The 9299-nt window shown below is 45.5% G+C and overlaps 1 protein-coding gene across 2 annotated transcripts in view; it reads right to left on the bottom strand.

The window, feature by feature from the left end:
• Nucleotides 1-808: 808 nt before the first annotated feature.
• cfap74 (cilia and flagella associated protein 74) overlaps nt 809-9299 on the bottom strand; it is a 49295-nt gene continuing 40804 nt past the window's right edge. For both annotated transcript variants that reach the window (XM_036947181.2, XM_090203255.1), the window contains exons 35-39: nt 9133-9287; nt 7848-7980; nt 2873-3003; nt 2177-2311; nt 809-1260 (exon numbers count right to left, since the gene is read on the bottom strand). In XM_036947181.2, coding sequence (XP_036803076.1) covers nt 1138-1260; nt 2177-2311; nt 2873-3003; nt 7848-7980; nt 9133-9287 — 677 coding nt within the window. In that variant the 3' untranslated portion in view covers nt 809-1137. The remainder of the gene's footprint in view (nt 1261-2176; nt 2312-2872; nt 3004-7847; nt 7981-9132; nt 9288-9299) is intronic.

Genomic DNA, 9299 nt, shown 5'->3' with positions numbered 1-9299 from the left:
AAGCAAAGAGGCACTGAGTTTGAAGGTAGACCTTGAAATACATCCACAGGTAGACCTCCAATTGACTCAAATTATTATTATTTTTTATTTAAAAAAAAATGTTACCCCTTTTTCTCCCCAATTTCATGGTATCCAATTGTTTTAGTAGCTACTATCTTGTCTCATTGCTACAACTCCCGTACGGGCTCGGGAGAGACAAAGGTTGAAAGTCATGCGTCCTCCGATACACAACCCAACCAAGCCGCACTGCTTCTTAACACAGCGCGCATCCAACCCGGAAGCCAGCCGCACCAATGTGTCAGAGGAAACACTGTGTACCTGGCAACCTTGGTTAGCACGCACTGCGCCCGGCCCGCCACAGGCGTCGCTGGTGCGCGATGAGACAAGCACATCCCTACCGGCCAAGCCCTCCCTAACCCGGACGATGCTAGGCCAATTGTGCGTCGCCCCACGGACCTCACGGACTCAAATTATGTCAACCTATCAGAAGCTTCTAAAGCCATGACATAATTTTCTGGAATTTTCCAAGCTGTTTAAAGGCACAGTCAACTTAGTGTATGTAAACTTCTGACCCAATGGAATTGCGATACAGTGAATTTTTAAGTGAAATAATCTGTCTGTAAACAATTGTTGGAAAATGTACCTGTGTCATGCACAAGGTAGATGTCCTAACCGACTTCCCAAACTATAGTTTGTTAATTAACAACATTGGTGTATTCTGCCCCCTGGTGGTGAAACCAGCCTAGAACAGGGGCTATCTCTAATTTGAGTTTGAGATAGTCCCCCAATAATGATCAAAGGCTGATTATGTGATTATGCCCATAGGTATTTATTGAAATGCATTGTTGTCAATGTTTTTAAATATTCTTTCCACAGTATTTTTGCTTATAAAATAACCCATATCCATATAACTTGTCCACAAAGTGCCTTAAAAATTATGCTTTAAAACATTTCATATTATTTCCAATAAGTACCATGACAAGGGACATTTTGTCCACACTCGTATATTACACTAAAGTATTTAAACAATATTTAAACATATAACAATGAGTTAATTTTCCTCCAGTCCCATCTGAAGTGTTCTGTGTCTTTGGATATTGGTTACTGTGTGAAGTGTTCTATATGTTTGCATATTGGTTAGTTTGTGTGTGAAGGGTCTTGACTAGCCCTGGAAGCCAAGGCCAGCAGGGTGACACTGTATACCTCTGTCTCGTCTCCTCTCAGGGTGAGGGGCGCACACACCTGCACCACCTCATTCGGCTAAAATCACACATACAGACACACGCACGCACGCACCGACACAGACACACACAATCAGAATTAAATCAACAATCAGTGGAGGATGTACAGTACATGTGCAAATACAATAAGAGGAAAATATATTTTTTGTAATGTAGAAAGCCACATGAAGGAACAGGAAGTGTAGTTGGTACGTTCTCTTCACACTGAGACTTTGTAATACATACAGACTCTTTTTTTGTATGCAGTTATGGTTTCACTTGATTTGCACATTTTCTTTGATAACTGAAATATGTCAAAACAAAAACGACCATCCTATGCAGATCTAAGGGAGTGAAATAACTAAAACTATATTATACAGTTTTCCCTTCACGTGGAAGCACCTGGGACGAATAACTTGACAGCTTGCTGTGTCTAGTACAGGGCTCTCCACCCTGGACGTGGAGCACTACTGTACTGCATGTTTTCACTCCACCCCTAACCAAACACACCTGATTCTAATAATTAGCTTGTAACTACCCTGATTGAACATTTATCTGAATAGGAGGTGAATGTTACACCATAGTGCACAACAGAGCAGTGTTTCTCGGGGGACCACTAGAGTGTGCACATTTCTGTTATAACCCAGAGCTAACACACCTGATTCAACTAATCAAGGGCTTGGTGATGTGTTCATAAATTGAGTCTGATGTGGTATTGCTGCTGGGCTAGAACAAAAATGTGGCCACCTTGAGAAACACTGTGTTAAAGTACAGGTCATGGTATGGTTATACACCATTCTAGATCTGTCCATTCAGGAGAAGTGAATGGCAATTAAATTCATGAACTAAAAAACTTTCAGCCACGTTTTCCTCGTGAGATTATTTTCAATAGATGAATTGAACTGAATTGACCCCAAAGCCCAATTCATGTTGAGGCTTTTAGACGGCAGTCTCACCTTAAGGCCACAAGGAGGAGTCCAGATCACAGTGATGGTGCGTCTGTGGCCGGCGTCCACCGTGCCCCTGGTCGGCTCCACGGTGAAGCCCCTCTGTTGCAGTGCCTGAAGCCCCTCCCAGCTGAACTCCACGTTCTGCACATGGACAGGAGAGGGCAAAGTTCACAACATAGGTAAGGTCAACACAGGAGGAGAGGGAGGGGGAAGTCATGTGTTGTGGTCAAGTGGTCCGATTGTCTACTCTTCTCCCCTAACTGTGCAGTTGCTCACTCCATCTCATGGAATAAACAGCATGGGATCTTTTCAGAAATGTGGTGGAAACTAACTCCCTAGCCTATGCTTTCACTAATTCACTGATTTTGAATCCATGAGAGAGAGTAAATAAGGGGGAGTGGTACACTGCAGCCAATGTTAGGATCTCCAAATGAATCTGAACTCATACTAATGACGTTATTTAAGCTAGATTTCAAGCTGTTTTTAATTATGTTATTTCAACCTGTTTTGTAATGACGGTATTTCAACCTGTTTGTAAGGCTGCTGCTGCTGGAACCAGTGAGCTAGCAGTGACCCTGGTCGTGGTCATGTGCGTGTTTACTTTATTTAAAGATAGGGTGTTGTAACCAAAAGTCTCCAGAAGAAGTCTAACCCCTTGTTTTTTAATTGTAATCAACAACAATAGTATAAGTATTAGCCTACCTTTTTGGCCATAGGCTGTGTGGAGCAGATGCAGCCCACCTCCAGCTCTCTGACCGCTGGGCTCATGGCCCCCTCTCTGTAGACCCCTCTAAGGGTGAGCAGCACAGGGAGAGGGGGCTTCTCACAGTCTACTACACAAGGAGAAGAGAACAAGCAAAACAGGCTTACAGTCACAAATCAAAAATTGAAAACATTTGTATTTGTCACATGTTTCGTAAACAACAGACTGTAGACTGACAGTGAAATGCTTACTTACGGGTTCCTTTCCAACAAATCAGAGTTAAATATTAGTGACACGAGGAATAAATACCAGTGAATAACAAATAACAAGTAAAAATAACATGGCTATATACAAGGAGTACCAGTACCAAGTCGATGTGCAGGTACTTGAGGTAGTTATGTACATATAGGTAGGGGTAAAGTGACTAGGCAACAGGATATATAATAGACAGGTAGCAGCAGCATATGTGGCGAGTGTGAAAGTGTGTGTGTCAGTATGTGAGTGAGTGAGTGAGTAGAGTCCATTATGTGTGCATAGAATCAGTGCAAGAGAGTTAGTGCAAAAAAGGGTCAATGCAGGTAGTCTGGGTAGCCATTTGATGAACTATTTATCAGTCTTGTTTAGCAGTCTTATGGCTTGGGGGTAGAAGATGTTCAGGGTCCTGTTCGTTCCAGACCGTGTGGTAGCATTTCATGGCTATTGGTGAATGCTACGTGGAGATAGTAATTTAGATCAAATCAAATCAAATTTGTCATATACACATGGTTAGCAGATGTTAATGCGAGTGTAGCGAAATGCTTGTGCTTCTAGTTCCGACAATGCAGTAATAACCAACAAGTAATCTAACTAACAATTCCAAAACTACTGTCTTGTACACAGTGTGAGGGGATAAAGAATATGTACATAAGGATATATGAATGAGTGATGGTACAGAGCAGCATAGGCAAGATACAGTAGATGGTATCGAGTACAGTATATACATATGAGATGAGTATGTAAACAAAGTGGCATAGTTAAAGTGGCTAGTGATACATGTATTACATAAGGATACAGTCGATGATATAGAGTACAGTATATACGTATGCATATGAGATGAATAATGTAGGGTAAGTAACATTATATAAGGTAGCATTGTTTAAAGTGGCTAGTGATATATTTACATCATTTTCCATCAATTCCCATTATTAAAGTGGCTGGAGTTGAGTCAGTGTCAGTGTGTTGGCAGCAGCCACTCAATGTTAGTGGTGGCTGTTTAACAGTCTGATGGCCTTGAGATAGAAGCTGTTTTTCAGTCTCTCGGTCCCAGCTTTGATGCACCTGTACTGACCTCGCCTTCTGGATGATAGCGGGGTGAACAGGCAGTGGCTCGGGTGGTTAATGTCCTTGATGATCTTTATGGCCTTCCTGTGACATCGGGTGGTGTAGGTGTCCTGGAGGGCAGGTAGTTTGCCCCCGGTGATGCGTTGTGCAGACCTCACCACCCTCTGGAGAGCCTTACGGTTGAGGACGGAGCAGTTGCCGTACCAGGCGGTGATACAGCCCGCCAGGATGCTCTCGATTGTGCATCTGTAGAAGTTTGTGAGTGCTTTTGGTGACAAGCCGAATTTCTTCAGCCTCCTGAGGTTGAAGAGGCGCTGCTGCGCCTTCTTCACAATGCTGTCTGTGTGAGTGGACCAATTCAGTTTGTCTGTGATGTGTATGCCGAGGAACTTAAAACTTGCTACCCTCTCCACTACTGTTCCATCGATGTGGATAGGGGGGTGTTCCCTCTGCTGTTTCCTGAAGTCCACAATCATCTCCTTAGTTTTGTTGACGTTGAGTGTGAGGTTATTTTCCTGACACCACACTCCGAGGGCCCTCACCTCCTCCCTGTAGGCCGTCTCGTCGTTGTTGGTAATCAAGCCTACCACTGTTGTGTCGTCCGCAAACTTGATGATTGAGTTGGAGGCGTGCATGGCCACGCAGTCGTGAACAGGGAGTGAACAGGGAGGGTGAACAGTCGTGAACAGGGAGGGTGAACAGGGAGTACAGGAGAGGGCTCAGAACGCACCCTTGTGGGGCCCCAGTGTTGAGGATCAGCGGGGAGGAGATGTTGTTGCCTACCCTCACCACCTGGGGGCGGCCCGTCAGGAAGTCCAGTACCCAGTTGCACAGGGCGGGGTCGAGACCCAGGGTCTCGAGCTTGATGACGAGCTTGGAGGGTACTATGGTGTTGAATGCCGAGCTGTAGTCAATGAACAGCATTCTCACATAGGTCTCTTGTCCAGATGGGTTAGGGCGGTGTGCAGTGTGGTTGAGATTGCATCGTCTGTGGACCTATTTGGGCGGTAAGCAAATTGGAGTGGGTCTAGAGTGTCAGGTAGGGTGGAGGTGATATGGTCCTTGACTAGTCTCTCAAAGCACTTCATGATGACGGAAGTGAGTGCTACGGGGCGGTAGTCGTTTAGCTCAGTTACCTTAGCTTTCTTGGGAACAGGAACAATGGTGGCCCTCTTGAAGCATGTGGGAACAGCAGACTGGTATAGGGATTGATTGAATATGTCCGTAAACACACCGGCCAGCTGGTCTGCGCATGCTCTGAGGTCGCGGCTGGGGATGCCGTCTGGGCCTGCAGCCTTGCGAGGGTTAACACGTTTAAATGTCTTACTCACCTCGGCTGCAGTGAAGGAGAGACCGCATGTTTTCGTTGCAGGCCGTGTCAGTGGCACTGTATTGTCCTCAAAGCGGGCAAAAAAGTTATTTAGTCTGCCTGGGAGCAGGACATCCTGGTCCGTGACTGGGCTGGATTTCTTCCTGTAGTCCGTGATTGACTGTAGACCCTTCCACATGCCTCTTGTGTCTGAGCCGTTGAATTGAGATTCTACTTTGTCTCTGTACTGACGCTTAGCTTGTTTGATAGCCTTGCGGAGGGAATAGCTGCACTGTTTGTATTCGGTCATGTTACCAGACACCTTGCCCTGATTAAAAGCAGTGGTTCGCGCTTTCAGTTTCACGCGAATGCTGCCATCAATCCACGGTTTCTGGTTAGGGAATGTTTTAATCGTTGCTATGGGAACGACATCTTCAACGCACGTTCTAATGAACTCACACACCGAATCAGCGTATTCGTCAATGTTGTTGTCTGACGCAATACGAAACATGTCCCAGTCCACGTGGTGGAAGCAGTCTTGGAGTGTGGAGTCAGCTTGGTCGGACCAGCGTTGGACAGACCTCAGCGTGGGAGCCTCTTGTTTTAGTTTCTGTCTGTAGGCAGGGATCAACAAAATGGAGTCGTGGTCAGCTTTTCCGAAAGGGGGGCGGGGCAGGGCCTTATATGCGTCGCGGAAGTTAGAGTAACAATGATCCAAGGTCTTTCCACCCCTGGTTGCGCAATCGATATGCTGATAAAATTTAGGGAGTCTTGTTTTCAGATTAGCCTTGTTAAAATCCCCAGCTACAATGAATGCAGCCTCCGGATGAATGGTTTCCAGTTTGCAAAGAGTTAAATAAAGTTCGTTCAGAGCCATCGATGTGTCTGCATGTGGGGGGATATATACGGCTGTGATTATAATCGAAGAGAATTCTCTTGGTAGATAATGCGGTCTACATTTGATTGTGAGGAATTCTAAATCAGGTGAACAGAAGGATTTGAGTTCCTGTACGTTTCTTTCATCACACCATGTCGCGTTAGTCATAAGGCATACGCCCCCGCCCCTCTTCTTACCAGAAAGATGTTTGTTTCTGTCTGCGCGATGCGTGGAGAAACCCGTTGGCTGCACCGCTTCGGATAGAGTCTCTCCAGTGAGCCACGTTTCCGTGAAGCAAAGAACGTTACAGTCTCTGATGTCCCTCTGGAATGCTACCCTTGCTCGGATTTCATCAACCTTGTTGTCAAGAGACTGGACATTGGCAAGAAGAATGCTAGGGAGTGGTGCACGGTGTGCCCGTCTCCGGAGTCTGACCAGAAGACCGCCTCGTTTCCCTCTTTTTCAGAGTTGTTTTTTTTTTGGGTCGCTGCATGGAATCCACTCCGTTGTCCTGTTTGTAAGGCAGAACACAGGATCCGCGTCGCGAAAAACATATTCTTGGTAGTACTGATGGTGAGTTGATGCTGATCTTATATTCAGTAGTTCTTCTCGACTGTATGTAATGAAACCTAAGATGACCTGGGGTACTAATGTAAGAAATAACACGTAAAAAAACAAAAAACTGCATAGTTTCCTAGGAACGCGAAGCGAGGCGGCCATCTCTGTCGGCGCCGGAAGTTAAGACAGGTTACCTTGGCGTTCTTGGGCACGGGGACTATAGTAGTCTGCTTGAAACAAGTTGGTATTACAGACCGGGTCAGGGATAGGTTGAAAATGTCAGTGATAACACTGGCCAGCTGGTCAGCGCATGCACCAAGTATGCATCCTTGTATTCCGTCTGGCCCCGCGGCCTTGTGAATGTTAACCTGTTTAAAGGTCTTACACACATTGGCTACGAAGAGCAGGATCACCCAGTAGTCTGGAACAGCTGGTGTTCTCATGCATGGTTTAGTGTTGCTTACCTAGAAGCAAGGATAGAAGGCATTTAGCTCGTCTAGTAGGCTTGCATTGCTGGGCAGCCCATGGCTGGGTTTCTCTTTGCAATTTGTGATAGCTTGCAGGCCCTGCCACATCCGTCGAGCGCCAGAGCCGGCATAGTAGGATTCGATCTTAGTCCTGTATTGACGCTTTGTCTATTTGATGGCTCGTCGGAGGGCATAGTAGGATTCCTTATAGTAGGATCCTTATATGCGTCTGGATTATTGTCCCGCTCCTTGAAAGCTACAGCTCTAGCCTTTAGTTCAGTGCGGATGTTGCCTGTAATCCATGGCTTCTGGTTGGGGTATGTCCATACGGTCACTGTGGGGACGATGTCATTGATGCACTTATTAATGAAGCCGGTGACTGGTGTAGTAAGGAGAAAGAGAGAGAGCACCAGAGAGAGAAAGAGAGCGCGAGAGAGGGATACCTGTGTGCTCAGAGTCCCCGGAGGCTGGCAGAGGGTGAACGGCATCAGTGGGCACTGCCAGTGGGTCTCCTCCACACAAGTACATGATGTGAGAGCGAGCTGCACCCTTCAGCACCATGACACACACTGTGCTCTAAGGGAAGGAGCGGCAGGGTGTTAGAGCAGCTTATGTCCTCTACATACAATCCAAAATGACACAAGTGTCAGTTTATCTTTAAAAACACTTTACAGTCTGAGACGGTGATTAAAATCGGAAACATCCTGTGTCAATAAATCTATCTAGTTCCACTGAACTCCTGCATTAGATACCTTCTCACTCAGTGCCAACCTAATATAACAGCCTTTATCAGGAAACTGGTTCATACATTGCTCTATATTCAGCTGTGTGTGTACATGTGTGTGTGTACACGTGTGTGTGTGTGTGTGTGTGTGTGATGAGTGGCTTAGTAAAGTTTAATTTATTTTTTTCTCACATTGACACTGACTGCATCATCTCTTAGTAATACCACTGGGTGGTGGTGGTGAGGTTTCATTTGAACAACGCTAAATAAACATAAAAAAATAGGCAGAGGCTGCGGATCCGAAAGTGACTACTCCATCCCGCCCCCCTGGAAGCCTCTTCCCCAGAGCTGAAGTTCTGAATCACGCATGCCTTTCTTTACCTCTACTTTATGCAAAAAATGTTGTAGTCACCCTGCCTTCACATTTCTCACTGTCATTCGTGAATGATAACTATTCAAGTTGTACAGGTGAAACGTCCATGCAGCATCTGCATAACAACCATTTGATCTCAATCAGTTTAATGAGAATATGCATTTAGGATCTTCTTGAGTTATAAAGTGTTGTTTCGAGGTAGACTAAAGTGTTGTTTTGAATTATGTACAGTGAATTTCATTTTAGAACAGATGGTGTTAAACTGTAGCATACCTTTGTTTTGTTTCATCCAAAGCACATATTTTGCCTAGTGGTGCGCGCTGTTGAGTTTATGCAGCATGAGAGAAAAATATGACCATTCGCATAATCACCCTAAAATCTCATAAGAAATTAGTTGGTGTGTTTTGTTTCATTAAAAGGAGCACCATTTATTCATCAATGAAATTCGCCAGAGTAGCCAGTTGTCTGGGCAGTCGAACGAGTAGAGAAGAGATAGCGTTAAGTAGAGAATCATGTGCATTAGCTATAGTGCACCACTTTTGTAATAGCACTATGTATGGAATATAGAGGCAGAAGGGTGCCATTTCAGATGCAGCCACTATGTCAGGCGAGCTGGATGATTCTGTGGTACCTTGTTCATGAGCTCCACCTTCAGTATGTCCGAGTAGTGGAGGCTCTCGTGGTCTGGCAGGAAGGTCACGGTGATGTCCTGGCTCTTTCCTGGGGCGATGGTGCCCTCTATGGGCGTCACATTGAACACACTCTGACCACTGTAGTTCTGGGTCCCTGGCCACGGGG

Source organism: Oncorhynchus mykiss, chromosome 16 (assembly GCF_057628025.1).
Source record: "Oncorhynchus mykiss isolate SJ-2025 chromosome 16, ASM5762802v1, whole genome shotgun sequence".
In the NCBI taxonomy this organism is placed as follows: domain Eukaryota; kingdom Metazoa; phylum Chordata; class Actinopteri; order Salmoniformes; family Salmonidae; genus Oncorhynchus; species Oncorhynchus mykiss.
This window is presented reverse-complemented; position numbering and strand designations above follow the sequence as displayed.